This window comes from Lygodium microphyllum, chromosome 4 (genome assembly GCF_053477565.2).
Source record: "Lygodium microphyllum isolate KBCC chromosome 4, Lygodium_microphyllum_v1.1.10, whole genome shotgun sequence".
Taxonomy (NCBI): domain Eukaryota; kingdom Viridiplantae; phylum Streptophyta; class Polypodiopsida; order Schizaeales; family Lygodiaceae; genus Lygodium; species Lygodium microphyllum.
Window position 1 is genome coordinate 154,734,293 of NC_141138.1, and position 24,680 is coordinate 154,758,972.

At 40.0% G+C, this 24,680-nt stretch overlaps 1 protein-coding gene across 3 annotated transcripts in view; it reads left to right on the forward strand.

Moving 5' to 3' along the window:
* The first annotated feature begins 11,588 nt into the window (after window positions 1–11,588).
* LOC148037802 (ubiquitin-activating enzyme E1 2-like) overlaps window positions 11,589–24,680 on the forward strand; it is a 34,770-nt gene continuing 21,678 nt past the window's right edge. The window contains exons 1-3 of one of the 3 annotated variants that reach the window (XM_087676755.1): window positions 11,589–11,748; window positions 11,901–12,019; window positions 12,325–12,596. In XM_087676755.1, the coding sequence (XP_087532881.1) occupies window positions 12,338–12,596 (259 nt within the window). In that variant the 5' untranslated portion in view covers window positions 11,589–11,748; window positions 11,901–12,019; window positions 12,325–12,337. The remainder of the gene's footprint in view (window positions 11,749–11,900; window positions 12,020–12,324; window positions 12,597–24,680) is intronic. The other 2 variants (XM_087676754.1, XM_087676756.1) reach the window with 2 other exon arrangements.

Genomic DNA, 24,680 nt, shown 5'->3' on the forward strand with positions numbered 1-24,680 from the left:
ATGTAGAGAGAGAGAGAGAGAGAGAGAGAGAGAGAGAGAGAGAGAGAGAGAGAGAGAGAGAGAGAGAGAGAGAGAGAGAGAGAGAGAGAGAGAGAGAGAGAGAGAGAGAGATTGTAGATGATTGTTAAGCTCACTAAGATTTCGATAATGTGATCTTCATATATGGATGTGAGAGAGATCATGAACTACAATGATAGTCTTGAAGCTTTTGTTTTTGCAAAGGCAAGAAGTGAGGTACCCAAGACGAGATTTGGCATGAAGGAGAAGTGGGTGGGATGAAAAAGAGGAGGTAAAACATGGCTCTAACATGTCAAAACCCTAATTGTTTTATCCATACACCATGTGTGTGAACATGCAGTTTTCCATGTTGAAATTTGATTGGCCCACTTAATTGGGAGACCTATACTTTTGTTGGATTTGAACAACTCCAACTCCCCCTTATTTCTTGGCCACAAGCCCACATCATTTGAGGATTCTCCTTGAGTGGAGGATTCCCCTCTCACTTTTTTTTCCCCCTCTTTGGTTACTCAAGTGTAACCCTCAAGTGCACCCCCTTTTTTGTTCTTTCTCTAATTTCTCTTCCACCACTCTGAGTGTTCTTTCACCACTCAAGTGTATGCACTTGAATGCCTCGGTTGAGTGGGTAGTCTCCTCGTGCCATTGAATATGGTGTTCCACCTTCACCTTCTTTCATTCAATTGAATAGATTAGCATATGTTCGAGACACAATTTTAATTAAAATCTCATGATGTGGTGTTGGGTCCTCTTGTCATATGGCTAGCAATAAAATAGAAATGCAATTATCCTCTCATAATATGACTAGGTCCTATTGTCATATGGTTGGTAGTAAAACAAAAATGCATTTATCCTTCCTAACAATGGGTTGAATGTTGGTTATTTCTCCCCACAATTATATTCTAGTTTTACTGTGTACTGTTCAATTAACGATTCATCCTCTCACCACTTGTGCGAATAGAGCATCATAGATTCGGGTGCCTCCTTGCCTTTAGAATGCTTGGAATCTCATAGTGGTAGTCTCGAGAACTCAAACCACCACTGATACTTCTCTACTACTCCACTCAAAATTACTTCTAGCCCAAGTGTAAATCAATGATTCTCATTCTACCGTCTTGCCCATGCATTGTCAAATCCTTTATGCGACTAAGGCTTATCTTAGAGATTATTAGTGCGTAGGAAACCTCTTGGTTTAGAGATTGTAGTAGACACACCTTTTCATTTTCTTTGTGTTGAAGTCTGTACTTGAAGGGGAAGTGGGTGGTTGCATGATCCTCAAGGTTACCCTTTGCACGCAAAGCTCTCAAACCAACACCCTTAAACCTCCCTCTAAGCTTGAGTCATACACGTTGTGAAAAGAAGAAGAAGAGAAGAGTGATGCAATCGAGTACTTCACATTCCTTATCTCTCGCCCACACACTCTCACTCTCTCTCCCTCTCTGACAATGGCAATGAAGAGTAAGAGTAGGCACTAAAGAAAGCTTGAACACACACAATTATGTGCACTAAGACAAGCTCTTCCATTCACTTTTTGGCTTTTATACACATGATTAAAATTAGGGTTCCCATTAAAGGTTGGGCACCTTATCCACTTTTGAGTTTCCTTGGTTGGCCCTTCTTAGTATTGCATCCATATCATTAGATTAATATGACCTGAACAATTTAAAGTGAATAGAATTACTTATGCTACAATTGATGGTTTTATAATATGCATGAGAGTGATCTTGACTCTCACATAAATATCTACGAAGATAATGTACATATATCTTATACAAAAATTTTGAATGGCACATTGTGAATGGATAGCTCCTTAGATGATTATCCACTTTAGATTTGAATTATGGCACTTGACTTTGCTTTTGAGAGTTAACCCTCCCCCCATCCACTTTCCCTTTCCTTCTCCATCTCTCTCTCCCTCTAGCTATTTGTCTCTCTCTCAATTTAAATTGATATTCTAATAGTGTTGAATAGGGGAGAAAAGACTCTACACAAGAAGGCCTTAGCAATATCATATATGATTATGTCTATAGTTTCAAGCAATAGAACTCCTATATTGATTATATGTCACCCTTTTTTTAGATGATGGTTCACATTAATACCTTTCATTTGTGCGTCACTACATTTTGGTTGTACCTTTTAACATTAGCAATTTGAAAATTAGGACCATGGCTCATATTGTATTCAATCTAGAATATTATTTTCAAGGTAAGAGGCAATAATAGTTCATGCTACTTTGGACCTTAGCAACTTGGCTATGCATCTCAATCATAAATGTAATGTTCAAAGGTAGCAAGTATCATGTTGAGAATCAAAATAGGCTATGTTTCATATCAACATGCGAGCAATACTTTAAGATCCAAGAGTTGAATTATGATTAGTGTACTTGTAGTAAAAAACTTTCTATAATGGATTGCTCATGTGGATTCGTTTATCCAAATAAGAAGAAAGTAGTGCTTGTTCTAGAAAAATAGAGGCTTCTTAGATTTAACAAATAGTTGTGGGCTATCATTCAAAAGAGATGAGACTTCATGTCTCCTTTCTAGAACAAACGATATGTTTTTGATTGGTAGTATTGATGCCTGACATAACTTGTCGCATAAGCATAAATTGTTATATGCTAGTACTTTATTCACAAAAAATAGCTCGCCCAGGTGGAGGGCCAGGTATACATCAAGGCTAAGGTGCATTGGTATGAAGAAATTCATTTCCATTTCTATAAGTAAGATACACATGTACATTGCCACTTTAAGCTATAGACTTCATTTACATGCTTGAGCATAATGAGATTTTCTTAGTAGAGTAAGGACTATGGCTAGCCACCAGCCTCTTGTGAGCTAGAGATAGCTATATACCAAGGCTATCTTGCCTTGAAGGCCTCACATCCTTTGTTTGACATGTTTGCATATTTAGCTGCATTCTTGAATCTATTTTTCCATGCTATTAATCAATTTATATTCATATGACCTAACTTCATTTGAATCCTCCTACAATTTTTGGAGCTTCATGATGAGAGAAACATGGATAAGGTAGTCTATAAGACTCAAAACCTCACTCAAGAGGGAGAGACAACCTCTCAAGAGTAGCAACAATAATGATAAGGAGGTGGCTCACAGAACCATAAGAACAGAAATGACGAATTGTGCATGTGCATGTAGCTAGAGAAAGTCCAATGGTTTTGTGGATACTTGTAGTTATTATGAGAGATACTATATTATTTACATGATATATTATGTTATTGTATGACACATGTGCTTCATGTTTATACATTTTAGTTTGTCACGCATTGGATTTTGTTCAATTTCCTATTTTGCACTTGATGAAATTATGCTATATGTAATTAAAAAGTGACATTCATCAGCCATCTCATGAATGTTTTCACATGTCATTTGGTTGTAATAACATCAAGCTCCACATAAGAAGAGACTTCCACTTCATTACATGTCCTCAAATAGCTATTGATCACAATCTTTTACAACTTGGGTGTGGGTCACACACACACACGCACATGCACACGCACACGCACACGCACACACACACACGAACACACACACACAAACACACATAGCAACATAGGTTGTTCGCATGCTTGTGGGGCCACACCCCCAAATTTTGTTTTTTTCTAGGGATATGCATCATTTAGAATCATTTTGCTTTTTGTTGAGTTTAAGCAACAAATGAACGTGGCATAAGCAATGTAATTCATTGTTGTTAAAGTTGATGTGTAAATGATAGTTGGTAACAATGATCGTAACAACTCTAGCATCCATTGAATAAGTGATGTATTTTGCTAGAGGGTAGACAGTGAGGGGAGGAAGGGAAAGAAGAGCAACATCAATTGACAACATCCTCATATCCCCCACCCCCAAATTTAGTTTTTAAAAAGGGACATGCATTGTTTTTTTAGGGACAAGACACGTGTCATTTGGGAATATTTTGCTTTATGTGTAGCTTAAGTAACAGATGAATGTGGCAACATGATTTGACATTGCTAAAACTAATGTGCAAGCAAATTGAATGAACATGCAATGAATCTAATCAACATCCCATAATCTTAGGAGGCAACCATACCTAGGGTTTGCCTAACTAGGATTTTCTTAATCTAACAACTCGTGTAAATGAGGCCTATGTCAACCTTGATTAGCTTTTTCTATTCCAACACAAAGTCTCACATACATGCACATACATATATGAGAGAGAAAGAGACACAAATAGAGAGAGAGAGAGAGAGAGTGTGTGTGTGTGTGCCTTTGGAGCATAAATAGAGAGAGTGCATATGGAGAGAGAAAATGTCTTTGAATTAGCTGTGTGTGCGTGCGCGTGCGCGCGCGCGCGCGTGTGTGTGTTTGTGTGTGTGTGTGTCTCCATCTAGACAATACCAATGCTTTTGGAAACTAGCAAACTACTTATTGGAAGTTGATATTGGGCTAGTTTCAATGTAAATACATGGTACAACTACTATGATAATACAAGGTATACTTTTAAATATATGAAATAATCTAGCTTTTGAAGATGCACTATGAATTCAAAATTTCTATAAGCCACTTGAGATTGAGACCCAACTCAATTGTTTTCTAAGGGAAAGGGTAAGAAGTGAGCTTTTTTTGGCAACCCCTTTATTATTGTTCCACATAGTTCACTTATTCAACCCTTAAATATACCCACCTTCACTTCCACTTCTACCACCACCACCATCACCACCATTACTTTCACCACCACCTCCTCCTCCTTCACACTCTTTATCTCTCTCTTCCCCCCTCTCTCTCTACCTATAAGTAGCTCATTCTCTGTGTCTTTCTCTTTCTCTCCTCACACACACACACACACACACACACATTCTCAATCTCTCTCACTCCTTTTTCCCATTTCCTCTCTCTCTCTCTAACAACCTTGTTCACCTCCGATTTTGTCCTTTTTGGCTTAGCATAGAGATTCGTCCTTCCTTCTCAATGCCCAGGCATCCCCCTATGATGGGCCGAGTAGGCGAGGTACCTGCACGTAGGATTTAGCGATTTCTAAACACCTTAAAAAAATTGCCCAATGAAATTAAAAATTTTTAACCCTATATCCTTTAGTCTTTGTGACCTTCTCATTATCTCCCTCCCCCCTCTCTCTCTCTCTCTCCTCACACTTTATACGTGACCTTCTCATTCTCTCCCTTCCCCCCTCTCTCTCTCTCTCCGCACACTCTGTATGTGTAAAAAATCATTTTCTCTCTATTTACTTACCTACAACTCTCTCCATGCATCATACAAGTTGATGGTCCCTTTGAATCCCTCACAAGCCAACTAGCTTGCATGCATTGGCTTGCTAGTTTGTGGTTGGCACACGAGAAATGTCCTCTACCACCTATACAAAAACCAACAAAAGAGCATACGGAGTGTGAGAAGACAACTACAACACATATCACATGCCTACTCTTACACATTAGGCTCACCCCGGCAAAGTGTCGTATCTAATGTGGATATGTGACATGCCACCAACTAAGCCAACGATCCATTGCAAGAATATTGCAATTCATAACTTTGTATGAGGCCCACAAGGCTCGAATGAATTGATACCATGTAGTTACATCATCTTCCATGGATGCACATCTCCAAATGCGGTACAAACGCTTATGCTCATCTTGGAAACTCTTATGCACATACTATGATGTGTGTATTTGGAGACTTTGTTCCCAATGAAAGAACCAAGATCTCTCCCTTTCTTGTATTATGTTGTCTAGAGCATCATTGAACATTGTGCAGTCTGCCCTCCAATTTCCACCTACCTTGTCTGCCCCATGAATCCTCACAAATCAGCTTTTGGGTGGCCACACTTCTCCATCACTTCATTCAACTTTGACCAAAATAAGACTTGTGCATTTGTATTTTCTTTCTTCATTTTGTATATTGCCACAATTATCAACCCTTGTAAACTACATAAGGTAATTCCACATTGAAGGTCAAGGCACAAATGTTCTTTATGTTCATGTTGTGATGACAAAATAAGACAAGAGAAACTACCTTGGGTCATACACATGTATTCCCATGGTGGTCTAATCATTGATATGACACACATGGTCAAAGCATATTCAACTATTGCTCGTCACTGTTCCTTTACATGCAATTCATCAAGGCAACCCCTAATATTGGCCCTATTGTTGACATTTTGAAAATGAAGCACTTGCTATTATCATCAATAGTTTGACTAGGAAATAGGAGGGCAAGGATAAGGATTGACCTTTTGGAGTGAGTTTTTTTTTTTTGGGCAACCTAGTGTTTTTATTCCACAAAGTACACTTGTTCCACCCTTTGGTGCAACAACCACCATCATTACCACTATCACTTGCAACACCACCACTACTACCACTTCTATCCATGCTACTACTAATACCACCTCCACAACCATCACCACCATTTGTGTATGTGTGTGCACATATTTATATTCTACAAATTGATTTGCATACTTTCAAAACAATTGTGATCCCTTTATGACAAATTTCAAGAGATGCTTTTAAAATTATTGATCGACTTATTATAATATTTACATGTAACTAAATCAACTTAGTGTCATGTATATGTGCACGGTCAATTTTTGTTGATTATTTGTTACAAAGAGATGTCAATTGTTAGAAAAAACATTGAATTTTGACAGCTTTCATAACCATAAAAATCTCTTCATTGTGAATTTTAGTTTCCCCATTAAGTCTAATAACTAAGACCCAATTATTTGATAGGGGATCTAAACTTCATTTGATTTTTCTTAATTATTCTTCAACATTTAATTCTTATCCCTTTCCTCATTAAGGACGTTAGAACTTCAATTTAGAAGGGAAATGTAATCTCCATATGAGTGGATTTTTTCTCAATAGTTATCCTTTCCTTTGTATACTTTCATAATTTACCATGAGATCAATTATATCCACAAAATTGTTTGGCTAGCATACTCCTAGCATATGAGTTTATTGGCAATTTTTGTGAAAGTGAGGACCATACAAGATCATCCATTAAAACCTTAGAATTTTTCTTTATGCATGACTCTAGCAAACACAAACCATTAGTTAAAAAACAAAAACTCATTATTAAAGCTTGTACATTTATGGAATATTTATTTGGTGGCAAGAAAGGATGTGAATTGGTGAAAACAAGTAGAAACTATATGCTCGATGAGAAAGAGAGAGAGAGAACATCATCTTGATCTCTCATTGTGCATGTCTATGCTGACTTGACATTGTATTATTGTAATATTAATATTCATAGGCTATGAATTATAGTTACACTTCTTTGAACTAATCATGTGTGTGTATGTTAGGTCTTCCAATACACACACATAGGTACATGCACACACATGCATATACACACATGCGTGCGTGTGTATGTATGAGAGAGAGAGAGAGAGAGAGAGAGAGAGAGAGAGAGAGAGAGAGAGAGAGAGAGAGAGAGAGAGAGAGAGAGAGAGAGAGAGGTAGGTTTGTCTAGTGTATACTAAAGATTGACATAGATTTAAAGATTATTGCCCATAAAAATTCTAATCCACCTCAAGTAAGTAATTCATCAATGGATTGCCTAGCCTTTAAAATAAAAATATATATTCTCAAATACTTTAAATTTGAGAAATTTCAATTAGAAAGATATCAGGACTTAATGGACAAGAGAGTAAGGAGAGATAAAAATAACTTTTGGATGAGAGAGAGAGAGAGAGAGAAAATAAAAGCAATTAGTGATGAGAGATAAGAGAGAGGTGCCTTTTAAAAATCATTGATGAGAGAGAATATAAATAAATATGAAAAGTAGTTTGGATAGAGAGGTAACTTTTTCAAATTAATGTAAGAGAGGCCCAAACGTTGTATTGTAGTATTATAGGAGAGAGTTGGCTAGATTTTTAAAATTTTTTAAAAAGTAATTCTCTTATATGATACTACCTTAGACCTCTCCTACATTAATAGATTTGGATCTTTATCAACGTGTGTGTGTTTAAAAATTTATAGCAACTTTATCTTACAATGCTACAATACTATGAGATTAGCTAACATGATATATATATATATATATATAAAATTGAGGGGGATGTTAGTGATTGAGCCCCAAAGAGAGAGAGAGAGAGAGAGAGAGAGAGAGAATTGGTTGTGGTTTTGACGAGCAGGGGGAGAGTAATATGTATGGGTGGTGCTAGTGGTGGTGGTGGTAATGGAGGAGCAATAGTGGTGCTTGATATGTGCCCATAAGAAAAAGAGGACCAAATGGACTATGTGGAATGAAATGAGAGGTTGCCAAAAAAAACTCGCTCCAAAAGCTCACTTCTCGCACGCACTCACTTTTTAACACGAAGGCTTTCAATACATTGGACATGTTGCACTAACATGTTTGCAAGCATCTTATGCATTGTGCTTCTCTCATTGATTTCATTATGCACTGCAAGTTAGTATGGTCATATATTGAGATATCTCATGGCTTCACATGAGTTGGTGCCTATCTTGGATAGCTAGGACTCATCGAATGATTCCAGCCTTGGAAAAAGGGCACCTTGGATATCACACTCTCACTATGAAAATGTCATTGTTATGTAAGCTTAGGTTCATATGATTCCACCTTGGATATCACACTCTCATTATGAAAATGCCATTGTTATGTAAGCTTAGGTTCCTCATTCCTCCCCCTTAGAATCTTCAATATGGAAGTCAACTCTAGGCTTGAGCTAACTTGCTAAATCATTGGTAATATCTTTAGACATTTGTCTTTATGAAGTTTTTCTCTCATGTTGATGTATTGCCTCTCCTTAATGGATATAGAATTGCTTCTCCTTCTTATCATAGAGATAGTGTGTTTTGTAAGAGAATCCTTATGGTTTTGTCCAATGTCTTTGGATCTTTAGTATCAATTTCATTTTAGATCAGGGGTTTAGTTCCCACCCCACATCTTCACGCTTGGATATTGAGGAGTGCAAAGTCAATGTTTCATATTTTGGCCCTTTTTCCAATCGGGTCCAATTTTGAGGAGAGCAAAGTCAATGTTTCATATTTTGGCCCTAAATCCATTTGGGTACAATTCTTTTCCTTCTTGATGTGGAGTCACTAAAACCAAGTCATCTATTTTCACCATCATTTCAATGCTTTTCTATGTATCACATCTAATTAAAATCTCTCAAGATAATCCTTGTCAAACGGAAGTGATTCTTGTCAAGTAATTGGATGTTTTCCTCCATTCCTTTAAGCCCTAGTCTTTACATTGATTTTGTTTATATTGATATACATTTTCCTCCATTCCTTTAAGCTGTAGTCTTTACACAAAAGAAGTGCATATGGAAGTAGAGAGAGGGAGCATGAGAGGCTTGGGGGCACGCGCGCATGCGCATGCATGTGCACACACACACACACAACAACATGCAATTTATAGCCTTGAGAGCATGTGTGATGTTTACATATCTACAACACCAACTTAGTCATGCTACATTCCGAAACATAAGAATGTGGTGGTAAAACTACTCTAAATAAGCCTTAACACAAGGCCAATTGAAAAGAATATACGTAACATAATTAGGAAACCACTAGCAAACCTATCACTTTCCTTTCCTCAACAACTAGCCATACAATCCTACGTTAGCTCAAGGCAAAGCAAAATTGAAAGGGTTGGGTCATTGCAAGCATCTCAACTATTAGTCCCCCAAATTTTGAAAAGGGGCATGGATGTTCCTTGTAGTCCTTTGCAAGCTAATCCATGGTCCTTTATAGCTAGCCTTGAAAGAGCTTTCTAAGGCTCATAATATTAGCCCTCATATAAATAATTGCATAACTATAGCCCAAATTATAGTTTTTAAAGCCATTGAATTCATGTAAATTTTTTGTAACTGATGCCATTTTTGTAGTTTTGAGCACGAGTCAATTTGTGCAAATTTGTTTTGTTCTACAATGGATTTGATTGACCTAATGCATATGCTTGAATGTGCACATTACTTCTTTCCAATCATTTCCAACTAATGTTTTAAGTTGTAGATTCTCTCAAATTGATAAAATGTTTTTCAATGCATAATCAATTCATGTGTGAGAAATATCACGGCTATTGATTGAGGAAGATAGGATGTCTTACCAAAAACTGGTGCAATCATATTTGAAGATTATGCATAAAGTTCTTGTTATCATATCAATTGTAAAAGCTTATTCATAAGAATCTTTTTGTTGTTGAACCAAGTTAAGTTCATCTTCTCATAAAGTGTTCTCAAAGGCAACCTTGGTTGTAAAATCATCTAAAGGTCTAATAATTCACAATTATCATTGTTAGCTTAAAATACTTCTTAAAGACGAAGGAATAATATTATTACATTGCAATCTAATCATGAGCTCAAATGACAATAAGTCTCCACTCTCAAAGGTTTTAGATATTTTACATGTGAAACAAACTTGTGATGAGAACAAGTAAATATCATGGTGCTATGTTTACAATGATAATGCCATCAAATACATACTCTAAGATTGGCTATTTGACTCTAATAAGAAATTAATGACAACCTTTTCCTACAAATTACTCGGGATGTTAGATTCACCAAACATTGGATTATAGAAGTTCATGCTCCCACCATTGGCACTTGCTAGCCATTACTACTAGTCCTTGAATATTAGGCTTTCCATGATTTGGTGCAAGTTTGATTCCACCACCACCACCACCATTAATTCTAGTTCATGAAAGTTAGGGCTTCCACTTAGCCTATTCCGACCATTGTTGGAGGAAGTTATTGTCATTTCTGTACAAACTTCCCCTTGACCATGAAAGTAGAAGTATGCTCATTGGGCATGTTTTAACATGAAGTAAGCTCATTTTGAGACAATGGCTTTCATTAATTAGAATATGCATTACACAATTCCAAATTCTCATTGAAATGCCTTGCTGAAAAAAAAATCTAATATTAGCTTATACCTCCTAGAAAAGCACACATGTAGTACATTATATATAGTCAAGCATGTTAGGATTAAAAAAAAAAAGACACGTCCCTAATTCTTTTGTAAATCCATTATTGAAGAGATAGAAATTCCTCGCATTAACATTATCACACCAAGATTTCTACATTGACAGGTTTTGTTTTAGGTATTGTAATGTGTTAGCATTTTAGTGGAGCTGTCATGAGACATATCATGCTTGAATTGATATGGCTGATGGTTATATTCTATGTTACCAAGGGAAAGGCTCAATATTGTTTCTCTCTCCTTAAATAATAACCTATGAACAACAATGTTAGCATGATAATACGCCTAAGGATTAAAAACCACATAAAACACCTGGAAGGCATAATCACTTTACACAACTGTAAGGAAAAACTTCAATAAGCTTGTTAACAATAATGACAACTTGATAATGCACCAAAATATATAATTAGATCAATAAAATCACATAAAAAGATCAATGAAATATTAAGTTAGATTAAATCAATAAAACCACGTGAAACACCTCAAAAAAAGATATTTATGTATAATTATTATTGTTGTGAATACATTAGTATTATTTCGTATTCTCAAGAGAGTATCGAAGGAAATGTAGCTTGAAGTAACGTCTAGGACCAAGGCAACAACAAGCAAAAAGGAAATGTAACTGGGCCGCCTTTTTCTTCACATTCGCTCGTTCGCCGTCGTCGTCTCCATTTCTTCCTCTTCCTTCAACAGATCGACAAGGAAGACAAGAAGGGTCGAGGCGCGCTAATTCGGGGGTTTGCAGGTCGTGGCCATCCCTTCTACTCTGTCCACGGCGCGCACCTTGAGCTCCCTCCCTGGTCAGTGCTCATCTCTGTCTCTCTCTTGTTGCTGCGTCTGTCAATTCTTTACTTCATACGCGCATCCTCACGTTCTGCGCCACTCGTCCTCTCTGAAACCCTAACCCTAGGCTCACCCTGCGTCCTTTCTTTCTTCTTTGCTTGTTGTGTAGCTTCTGCCGGTCATTGGATCAGACTTTAGGTGACCGTGGCCTCCTCCTGCCGCTATCCGAAGGCGTGCTGCTTGCTCGTGGCCATCACATCTGCAATTTTAGGGTGTGCAGCTTTTTCGGTATCTTCTTCTAATGTTCTGACGCTTTCAGTTCATCCACGCAGTTTCTTCCTCTATGAGCTGTCATTCTGTTTTCATTTTTCTTCGAGACTCTCTTTTCTAGCATGCCAACGTGTTTCGGTATTGTCTTCTAGACCGTTGCTGATAATGGTGCCCAGGGAAAAATCGAAGTGTTTTATTCAGATTCCATTTCTATAATATACAGCTAGCTTAAGCTGTTGTTCGAGTGTTTACCACATCTGTACATGTGCAGTGATTTTAGAGAGGTCCTCAAGACAGCAATTGCATTTTGATCTATTGTGCAGTTTTCTCCACTATATGCTTCCCAGGAAGAGAGTGGCCGGGGCAGATTTGGGGAGCGCCTTGAAGAAAGTGCACCCTGAGGACGCTGGGGTAGTTGCAGCAGCAAACAAGGACATTCTAACCACGATGGCAGTTGACGGCAGTCCATCAGAGATGGACATTGATGAAGATTTGCACAGTCGTCAGTTGGCAGTGTATGGAAGGGAAACTATGAGACGCCTTTTTGGTGCTAATGTCTTGATATCTGGTCTTCAGGGTCTCGGAGTTGAGATAGGTAACAACCTTTTTTTTTTCACTTATTCTCACAAAGTAATGATGATAAATACTCAAGTTTGACAGATCCTGGGAACACATAGCTCCATGTTTGAAACATATTATCTAAACTTGTGAGTTATAGGGCATTTTGAATTTTGAAACATCTTTTCTTTGAATTTAATATCTTCTAAGACAGTTCATTACTCCTTGTTATTGGAAAACATTTAGACATTCAACTTCTACCAAGTTGCACATTTGAACATTGCATGAATGAAATGTAAACATCCTCTTGGTGGAATGCTTATTATATGCCTCACATTTGGAGACTTTGCTTGGAGTACTAGTTCCGATGTACATTGCATTCTTACGAGTAATGGGTCGGCAAAGAAATAATCATCAAATGGAAAGGTCGTGGAGTAATTAGAGTGGTAGTGTGCAAAGGCATGTGGGATAATTGAGAGGTTTGAAGAGGAGATTGTCTAGGTGAATTATTTGTGTGTGTGTAGAATTTGGATTCTTTCTCCAATGTGATGTGAAGGAGTAAGTGTGATCAAAGTATCAAGTATTTGTTGTGTGCAAGCTTGTTATGTTTCATTAGCTGCATCCAACAATGTACTTGTTATAGTCAAAGGAAAGTACACGAGAATAAGGCTTTTGATAGTGATTAAGTGTACATCATTGTCCATTTTGACCTTTGATTTTTAAGTAATCAAACTCTTCTCTTCTTGACCATCTTCTCTAGTTGACCATCTTGTTGTCCAATTTGTATTGCATGATGGATTGCTTCATCATTGTGACAAATTTGACTGATGTATGGTGAGAAAGAAGGGGGTTATGCTATTGAGGACCTTAAAACTTGCACTAGCTCTTAAGTCAACATCTCCATTTTAAAACTTGATGGTACAATAATATATATCTTTAATGTGGTTCAAATGAGAAACAAGGGGGTTATGTTGAAGAAGAGTTAGCACTCTCTCCCAATTAAACTTGCCTTTGCTCTCAAGTTAAAATTTCCACTCCAAAACTTAAGTAGTAATCTACTTTATGCTTGTGATATTTAATCTTCAATTGTTCTGAAGCTTTAGCTATTAGAACTTTGAAAATGTTACTACATTCCTACTTAAATGGTCAACAAGCACAAAGAACACGAACTTCTTGAAAGTAGATGAATGCTCCAATAAATGGATTGAGAAATGCAAGACTGGAGATAACAAGATTTGCATGTAGTGAGACTTGAGCTCACAACCTCATGATTATGAACCTAAGTGCTAATCACTAGGCTATCACTTTTGGGATGTAAGTTGATGTTTTATTCTCCTTAGTATGTGGATAATCATAATCCTTGGGGAGGTGGCTAGTTTGGTAATTGTCAAAGCAATGACTCTTGGTTCAATCCACAAATGGGAAGACATTTGTTCATCACTTTTGAATTTACATGACTCGTTGATGTTGGATTAGAAGTTGTTGTAGGGGATTTCTTTGGTTGGCAATTAATGAGAAGAAGTTTTCTTGATTGAACGTCTTCGCTTGCTACGAAAGCAATGCCTAAGTTTTCAGCATATTTGTAGAAATCCTCTAATGAATTGATAGGGTTGCAAAGCATCTCATTTTAAAGCTTTAGTGGCAACATGATGTAACATGTGTAGATGAATGTTTGTGCGTATAATATATATCCAAGGCCTTTGTTAGATGGAGAAGATCCTTGAACTTTTGAATATGCTTCTCAAGTATTGTTATTGTGGGTTAAGCTCAAACAATGTCTTGAAGCTTTTAGCCAATTTTTGGTCACATAGCGTTTTAGGCTTGGGATAAAATGTTCCCTCCAAGCAATCTTCCCATGTAATATGGCTTTCATCTAACCAATGCATCGTGTGCCATTGAACTAATACAAATAAATGTAGGCCATCCATTTGTAGGCATCACTAGTTAGGCATAAGGAAATACTAGTCGCCCTATTGAAGGGGTTTATCAGATGGAATTGAAGAAGTATAAACTCATGGTTGCGGGTGTGTAGTTTGACGAGCTATCATTTGCATGTCTTTTATTGAGCTCCTTTTTTATGCATGTAGAAAGGACAACATTTGAGATACATTTTTATCCTTGTGCTTGGAATTGGAAGGTGTTAAGCGTATGCCCTTCGTTTCTTAAGGGCTACTAGCTACAAACATCATGTTAATACAAGAGAGGATAGACATCGCCCTTTTTATAATCTTGCTTATCCTTCTTCCCTTCTCTGCTATCTTGCTTGTTGTAAGTACTTTATTGGGGGGCTTGATTTGAAGGGGGCCTAAGGAACATGTTGGCTTGTGTTGGGAGTCAAGTCAACACCCTTTGAAAGCTTAAGTAGGTTGGTGAGTTTCTTATAGCCATGTAACTCTTTAAGGACTTATAAGCTAGCATGTTGTGACTCTTTGTTACATGTAAGAGTGGTAGATAGTAGGTAAGTTGATGAGATTGCCTTGGATCTTGGGCTTGTTAAAGGTGACGGCTCATCACAAGAACCCATCGTGTGGCAATATCTGAGTATGATGCCATGTGTGATGATCTTCACCTCTTTCCATTGGCATGATGATGGGGGTGCCACACAAGGAACTTGTTAGAGATTAGTCATCCCCTAGACTAGCATTTTGAGGATATAGTTGGTGCAATCAATTCTCTCAAAGGGACTTGTGCAGTTTTCTTGTTAGTTAGTGGGCATTTTCAGCAGTCATAGTGTATGGGCACCTTATTGCAGGCTGGGGCAGTGCCATGTGACAGCTAGGCATTAAATTGCTGATTATTTTATGCGTTCACGAGTAGTCGGCCAGATTGCTAACCAAGTTGGCTAGTTTGTTGGCCGATCAATATATTCTATTGCTTTCTTTTGTGCTATTTATTGCCCCCTTCCCGTTTTCCCTCCATTACTTGTTTTGCATGTGTTGGTGAGAGAGATCGAGCTTGAGGAGATATATCAACGGCCCTTGTATAATTGCCCTCTTCATTTCAATATTCATTGATTGCAGAATTTTGCGTTCTTCTGTCTCTTTTCTCTCTGCCTTTATCTTGTGTAAATTGATCGATCAACATGTTATTACTTTCTTTTGTGTTATTTATTACCCCCTTTTGGTTTGCCCTCCATTACTTGTTTTCCAGTTGTTGGTGAGAGAGATCTGGCTCAAGGAGAAACATCGTCAGCCCTTCTATATCAACCCTCTTTATTTCAACATTCATTGATTGTAGATTTTTGCTTTTATCTCTCTTTTCTCTGTCTCTCTCATGTGTTCATTGTCTTTTAGTCTTGACCATTCATTTCCGCATTCGTTGCACGTTGATGTGGTATCAAAGTAGTGTGGAAGGGTTGATTGATTGTGGGCTGACCTGATTGTCAAAAGATGATGTACCAAGGAGACAGTAGGGTTTGCGGGAAGGAACATGGAGTGAACTCGGTAAACACTAGGAAGAGGAGAGAAGAAACTCTGAATGGAATGAACGCAATACAAGGGAACAAGGGTGTTGTAGCACAAGGAAGATGATGAAGATAGTCGCGAATCACGAACTGCAATGTCCTCTTTAAGGGGTGCGAGGGTAGTGGAGAGGTTGGAGAGAAGAGGTGATGGATTGAATGAATTATAGCCGTTTTGAATGAGTGACAGAGGCAGCTTATAAATAGGCAAGAGATTGTCTAGGGTGGCACTGGGAGGGACCCTAAACGCAGAACGCGAAACCCTAAATGCAAAACGTAGAGCGCAAATTGCATGTGAAGGGTTTCTCAACACCCCCTCTCAGGCCAAAAAAGGGGAAGAAGAGAGGAGTGAGGTGGAGATGGAATGCTACAAGCTTGAAGAATGTGTATGCAACAAGGTCACTTGGACAGTGTTCCTTGTGGGAAAATTGTTCACTTGCCCGAGTGCCCTAGTGCAAAGATGATGAAAACATGCAACACAGAGGAGGAATGTTGGACTTTGTGTGGTGTCGAGAACCATAGGGATATGCCTGTACTTGATCTTGAGAGTTGGCTCCATGCTAACCAAGTGATCAAGGCAAGAAGAAGAGGAGGAAGAAGATGTAGAGGATCCCTAAGATCCAAGATTTCGACTCAAAAGGTAACGTGTAGTAAAAAACAATAGATAGAGTGAACTAGAGAATCGAAAACTCAACCTCAGGAGATAAGCCACTAGCTCCGTGCATCCATGCAAGAAGGAATACGAAGGCCTTGTCACCAAGTTGCGACTGAACCTCCTAGAAGGCCCTAATGTAGGTAGATCCTCAAGATCTTGGGTATCAATAGGTGAGATGACTGTTGGAAGAAAGCCACCTCATCCAAGGGTAGAAGAAGGTAAAAGGCCTCTGTTAGGGTGTGCGAAGGATTGAGTGGGGGGAGGGGATTCCCTTTGAAATTGGAGGAATAGGAGGCCTCTCTAAAGTTGTAGTAGATGTAGATGTTCCCTCAGAGGACAAAGAAAGATCATGCCCCTCTGAATCCCCCTCTGAGGGAGATAGGGAATCCAAAAACTCATGGATCACGGACTTCGAAATGTTAGAGGATGAAGGAAGTGCCGCCAGTTGTACCAAAGAAGGCATCTGGGGTGGTGAAGAACTCCTAGAGGTAGCCTCTCAAACCTGAGTAGGCAAGGGTGAAGGGTGAGGCTTAAACTAAGCAATGAGTGGGCAATAGTCGCTTCTTCTAAATGGATCAAACCGGGAAGCCAAAGAAGAGGAAGGAGTTGAGTAGCCATTGTCTCTTGAAGGAGCGGACTGATGAGAAGACGACATCAAACAATCATTGTCTCTTGATGGAGTGGGCTATAGAACTGAGGGCCATGGTAGCCACTGTACCCGAAAATAGGTGGGAGAAGATTGTTGTTGGCATTGCGACAATCTCCAAGAGGTCGTAGCGATCCTCCATGTGCTCGAAAGGACTTAGTGCGCATTAGATGAATCTTATTGTCTTGAGTATAGTCCTTTGATAGTCGATGCAGAACGATCTCTGTGGCCCAGAAAGGAGAGATAGCCACACAAGGAGTGCCTAGTGAAAGATGCTTATACTCCGGGGGGGTGGGGAGTAAAGGTTGAAGTGTGCAAGCTTCGGTGGTGTATCTGGTGATGCCACAGTAAGAGCACCCAGTAGTTTGGTCATCTGTTGGTAAAGAAGCCATGGGTACAAGCGTGTCTTGCTAAAGAAGGAAGAGATCAGCCACGAACCATGAATTGCAATGTCCGCCTCAAAGGCTAGGAGGGCAGTGGAAGGATTGAAACTGAGTTGCCAATGGAGAATGCGACCAGTAGTAAGAGGTTGCAACTAGTAGAAAAACGAAGGCGAGGAGAGAGAAAGACTAAAAACGTAGGTTGCAAGAGAGAGAAAACAACAAACAGAGGCAGTGGAGAGAAAATTTGTTGCAATAGGTTGAGGAGAGAGAAATTTTGCTGCAATAGGCTGAGGAGAGAGAGAAACAACAACAATAGCAGGGAGGAGAGAAAATTTGCTGCGACAAGTTGAGAGAAAATCTGCAGCAAGGTTGCAAATAATAGCTGCGCTAGCAGCATGGAGGAGCCGCTAGTTGTCTGGTTGAGCCGCCAGCAGCAGGGAGATGGAGATGGTTGTAGCAGCCTTGAACGCAAGTTGGAAAACAACAAATGCAGGAGGGAGCAACTGCTAGTTAGGATGTTGATGCAAAGGAAGAAGAAGAGAAGTGGACGTTGAACCCACCACTGGACTTTGCCTTAATTGGAGTGGAGGATCTTTGCCACTGTTTGAGCAGATCCAGCTTTGATACCATGCCAAAAGATGATTTGCCAGTGAGACAATAGGATTTACCGATGTGAGGATAGTGGAGAGATTGGAGAGAAGAGGTGACGGATTGAATGAATCAGTTGTTTTGAATGAGTGATAGAGGCAGCCTATAAATAGGCAAGAGATTGTCTAGGGTGGCGCTCCGAGGGAGCGTTAGTTGTTTAGGGTGGCGCCCCACTGTGGGTGTCTAGCCCCTTTTTGGGGTTGTCCACTGTGAAACCCTAAATGCAGAACGTGAAACCCTAAACACAAAACGTAGAATGCAAACTGATTGTGAAGGGTTTCTCAACATTGATTAGGAGGACTCTTCACAACAAAAGTTTGAGTCTTCAACCTTTGGAGGCTTTGGTGAACAGGTTTAGTGTAGAGAAGCGAAGTTGTTTTTTGCAGGTCCTTGTTGTTTGTGAAGTAGAAAAGGTTGTGTTTTTAGCCTTTTGCTTCAAATTTTAAATTTTCATCACCTTTGGTATGTGAAATGTGTCGTGAGGACATGTATTTTTGAAATCTCACTTAACACGTGGATTAAATTTTAATCACATGGTTAAGTAAATGTTGCACACGTGAGGTGAAGTTGGGGTTAGAGTAAATTTACGAGCTCGAAACTCAAGGAAATCATAGGATGTCAAAGGCAAAAGTTGCTTTAAGTTATGTTGCATAGGTACTTGGTGGTATTTGATGCGAGTTGTTGGCCTAGGTCATTCATTTAAGTGTTAAGTTGGTGACACTAGGAAAGTGGCGTTTAATGGTACCTAATGCCAATTTGATGGTCAAAGATGGTGCAGAGACACTCGGGAATGAAAGTTGCCTAGCTTATTAAATTATTGACCAGTTAGATTATTTTTTTGGGCATCGAAATAAGTATTAGAATAAATTTCAATATTTAAAGACTAAAAATTAATGTTTAATAGATTGGATAATACTGAAAATGGGATTAGAAAGCTGTGACTTGGCAGAACTTGCCTATGCAAGTGGAAAAAGCGTTTTTAAGGACCGATGGAGTCTATTCCAGCCATTGTGTGGAAGATAAGGAGGTTGTCAGAGAGTAAGGAGTGGTTGCTGATGTAATTTGTAGCCACCATGGACTAGTCCTATAGTTTGTGACAACAATTTGGAGCCCTCTAGGAGCTGGTGATAGCAGCCCAAGATCCTTTTGGTATAGATGATGGTGTACAAGAGGGGACAACAGTTTGTCTACTGGTCCTAAGCTATAGGTGACAGCTTTCATAGCTGTTTGATAGGGCAGCAGCAGTAAATGATTGATTTTCTTCAGTTCTTTGCGAAGAAAGTCTGTATTTTCTCTCTCCTTAGCATTCTCTCTCATCTCTCAACCTTTCTACATCCTTAGTTCGAAGATTGCGGCATTGAGACCATCGGAGGTTGAGAAATTTCAGATTTCTCTATTGTAAACCCTAATTTGCAGTAGAAATTAGGGTTTAATAGCAGCCTCATGACGTGTTCTAGAAATTGGAAGCTTAAAGACTTGGATTCAATAGGGTTGAAGCTATTTTCAATCAAATTCAAGTGGAGGGACCAGCAAATCAATGAATTTGAGGCATTTTTCATCTCCATCAAAGCGGGTGAAAGCCAATTGATTGTCCGAATCAAGGGGCAAATCAGATTGAAAACTTGCCGGTCATTTTGGACAGCAAGGGGAATTGGAATACCGAAAGGGATTGGGAAAATCTCATTGTACATCAACTTTTTCTTCAATTAAGTTAAAGAAATATCGAAAGGGATGCTAGTTTTGGGGCTAACATGATGTCCACTGTCCAAGATTGCGAGTTAATTTGCATTTCTTAATTTTGTAATAAATGTTGTTGTAGTAACTAAGTTGTAATCAAGAAATTACCACCCATCCACGGAAGGAATGCTGATTTCAAAATGCTTTGAGAACAAGTAGAGGAAGCCCTAACAAGTGGCGTCATTGTGCACAAAGTTAGAGGGGGCTGCCCTTTTTTTAATGCAGGTCATTCCATTTATAATGTTGATCGAAATTGACATAGAGTTTCAGGCTATTATGGATTGTAAGGTTATTGTGTTGCCAATCTTTCTTTAGATCAAAAGCTTGATGGGGAGAATAACCGCATTTGGTGTGTAATGATGCTTGCCATCTTGGAGTCTTATGATTTGGTGGAACTCGTAATGGAGGCTATAGATCGTTCTACAGCTCGTGATGCCTCCAATCTTTTTTGTAGATGAGAAAGTCGAGTTGATGAAGGTGTAGATAGATTGGGACATTGAATGCTTGCATGTCTTCTTTCCTCTTTCTCTCTTATACTCTAGTTGTCATTGCTCATGTTGAGCACTGACCATGGCTCGGGAGATATGGCTGGAGCTTGATTAAATGTACAATTGGATGATCCTGATAAAGTGGGTGTCTTTGGAGGTTTAGATGAGGACTTTGAGTCCTAATAAGTCTTCTTCTATGCGGAGATATGGTTGGAGCTTGATCAAATATACAATGGGATGACTTTGAGTCCTAACAGATTTTCTTCTATGTGGGAGCATGACAATAAGCGTAGGTAATTGCAAATGTAAGTCCAGAATGTAGGGAATGCGAATGCCTCGGAGGATATGGTGATAACTCTTTTTTCTGAGTTATTGCTTCAATTCATCAATGCATTTTACTTCTCCTTGATTGCTTTAGGATAGATAGAGACCCTTAAATGGGATCGAGAGGAACAACTCAAAGGTGAGAACACTCCCATGTAAGAGCCTTTGATCAGACATGTCAGAGTGCAACGATGCGGAAGCGTAGGACAAAGACTGAGAGAGAGTGAACACAGAGAGAAGAGAGAGAGAAAAGGAGACTATAAACGCAGAAAATCTGCGATGTAGTATGTTGTATAAGAGTGCAGAAATACACAAGGAGATAGAGGAAATATCTGCATATGTCTTCGACTTGATGACCTCGATCTCTATCAGCCCAAGTACAGTCTGTCTGAGCCAACAGATCTCAAGATCAGAATCTGAATTCATTGAATAATGATAATGATTGGAGTGTGCCACCAACTGGCTATAAATAGCCAAAAAGAAAAGAATGCCCAGCACCAGGTCGGCTGCATTAAATGCAGCTGATTGCAAGAAAATAATATAAAAACTGTCCGATTGCAGCTTGTCCTCTTCGATTGCAGGCTGCCACGTGGCACCTGCGTAGATTGTTGACGTGGTTGCTGATGTGGCTGCTGATATCCGTCTGTCCAGGAAATGACTGTCTAATCCCCCCTTTCAGATCTTGGACGGGTCACAAGATTGAGGGAGCTGGAATGTTGCCGAAGAAGAGCTTGGGGAAGTGCCTTGGTGAACAAATCTGCAAGGTTATCCTCCGTCTTGCAGTACTCCACATCAATGGTCCCATCTAGAAGCTTCTCTCGAATGAAGTGATATTGGATCTCAATGTGCTTCGTCCGTGCATGAAATACAGGATTCCGTACCAAGGCAATGCAACTCATTGTTGCACCGCAGAAGAGTAGGACGAGTCTGGGGGTAGCCAAGCTCCTCCAACAATCTTCGAAGCCACACAACCTTGCATGTGGTGGAAGACATAGCTTGATACTCCGCCTCAGTAGAAGAAATGTCTACCGTGGGTTGCTTCTTGCTGCTCCAAGAGATAACACCTGTACCCAAGATAAAACAGTAACCTGTAGTAGACCGTCAGCGGTCCACATCGCCAGCCCAATCCGAGTCACTCCAACCTGCAAGAACCATATCGGAAGCATTTGGATCTGTGGGATAAGAAATCCCTAAGTCAGAGGTCCCCCTTAAATACCGAAGAATCCTTAGGGCAGCCTGCCAATGCACTTGTTTGGGTTCTGTCATGAACCCTACCAAAATCAAATCATCAACATACAACACAAACAACACATGACCAACCTTGAAAGCGTGCACATAAAGTTGTAGATCGGCCTTGGAGCGTTGATATCCCAACTTCGATTGAAGAAACGAGTCAATCTTCTCGTTCCATGCACGCGGAGCCTACTTGAGGCCATACAAGGCCTTCTTCAACCTGTAAACTTTCCCATCCGAGGATCCAAAGCAAGGAGGCTGCTCAACATAGATCTCCTCCTGCAAGTCACCATTCAGAAAGGCCGACTTCACATCCAACTGATAAACAGGCCATCTCCTAGGGCCAGCCAAGGCAAGAATAGCTCGAATAGTTGCCATACGAGCAGTGGGGGCAAAAGTATCATGGAAATCAATGCCTGGGCGCTAAGCAAAACCTTTAGCAACAAGGTGAGCCTTGTGCTTGTCCAAAGAACCATCGCTAAGGTACTTGGTTTTGAAGACCCACTTGACACCAATCACCTTCTTCTGAGAGGGACGAGGCACAAGTGACCAAGTGTCATTCCTCTCAATAGCCTCCAACTCGGCTTCCATGGCTTGGACTCGGTCCTCATCGGGCCACAAAGATCCGTAGATACAAGTTCCATGGGTGAAGTAGACCTCTTAGAAGCTTTGTTGGGAATTGCATCCCGATGTAGTTTCCCACGAATGCAAGAGACACATGGCTGATGGCTCACCATTATGTCCGGCAAGCCTCGGATAAACAACCCTCGCGATGCCTTTCGAAGGTACTTGTAGTTCAGGTGGCCAAACCAAGCATGCCATAGCTCGGACTGTGTTTGAGAAGTAGGAAGAAGAGAAGTAAGAGCTGAAGAAGGCTTCAATTTGTAGACTCCATTCTCCTCATACCTTGCAGAGAGAACCTTCCTCGATACATGATCAAGGACTCGAACAGTATCACTGTTAAACTTCACCAAGAGACCAAGAGCACAAATCTTATAAATTGAAAGTAAATGATACCTCAATCCTGGCACATGCAACACCTCAGAGGTGTGGGTACCACCACGTCCATCTGGAATAAGCTACAACTCACTCCGCGCAGCAATAGACACAGAAGAGTTGTCTCCGATGAGAATCTGCCCACGCGAAGGTCGCAAATGGGCAACATCAATAGAAGGAGTCATGTGGCGTGAGGTACCACTGTCCACAATCCACTCTCGAGCTTGGGGAGCTGCCATCGCAGTATCAGAAGTTGTCAGTGTAGAGTCCTCAATGACTGCTAAATGTAGAAAAGCAGCTGATGAGGGTGCAGCCATTGCTCCAGAGTCCTTCGTGTCCTTCTTGGTATCCTTCTTGTCTTTGTCGGGGCAATCCTTCTTCCAGTGACCGGTCTTTCCACAAATATGGCAAGTCGATTTCTTCTCCTTGTCCTTCATGGATTTGTTGTCCTCCTTCTTCTTTTGGTCCTTCCCCTTCTTCTGAGAGGCTTGACCAACCAATGCCTCCGATTTGGAAGCATTCAGTCCCTTTAATTGTTCCTCTTGGTCCAAGACCATAGGAACCAACTCTTCCCACTGAAGAGTCGACTCTCGCCTTGAAGCAATAGGAGTGGAATAAAAAGTACCGAATCGTGGCGGCAACTGGGATAGTAAAGTGATCGCCATGTCTTCGTAGAAAATAGCTTTCCCCGCATTTTGAACCTGCATCTGAAGCTGCTGAAGCTTGTTGATGTGTTCCCGAAGCGAAAAAGACTTATTCACGGACAAAGTCTGCATTTTGCACCTCCAAAGAAACCCTCTTCATTAGGGCCATCCAGTTGTACATTTGGTCGAGCTCCAGCCATATCTCACGAGCCATGGTCAAGTGCTTGATGTGAGCTATCACGGCTGTGGTGCAAGACAAAAACATAAAAGATTGAATCTTGGCATTCAGTTTGTTCCAATGAGACTGGGCCTTGGTTAACTCTGCACGAGCATTGGAAGAGAGTTTGGACTCATCCCTCATTGAGGGCCTATTAATCTTCTCCATTACCAGTTTCACCAAATCATAAGACTCTATTATGGCCAACATCATCACCCGCCAAATGTGGTAATTATCACCATCAGGCTTTTGATCTGTTGGAAGAGCCGGTAGGACAGGCACCTTCCTGTCCATGATTGCCTGGAACTCTAAATCAGTCTTTGTAGACATGTTAACTTGCAATACTTGCACAAAAGCAAAAGCAGCCCCCTCTGACTGTCAAAACGTAGACTTCTAGGACTGATGCCTCCGCTGCCCAAACCTTCTTCACCCGCTGGAGGTGATGAAAAAGTAAAATCTGCAATGGAAGGCCTCAAATGCAGCCTTCCTCCCCTTCGAACAGCAATAACCTGCAGCAAATTCACCGATTAGACTCCTTTCCCGCACGCCCACGCTCACTTCCACCTTGATCCGATGTGCAGCCCTCCCACTCGCCCTCGAATCCTAGAAACGCAGCCTTGTGTCTCGCTGAAATCTCCTCTTCAAATAGGTTCAGCCCTTAGTCAGTCCATCTTCACTGCTCTGATACCA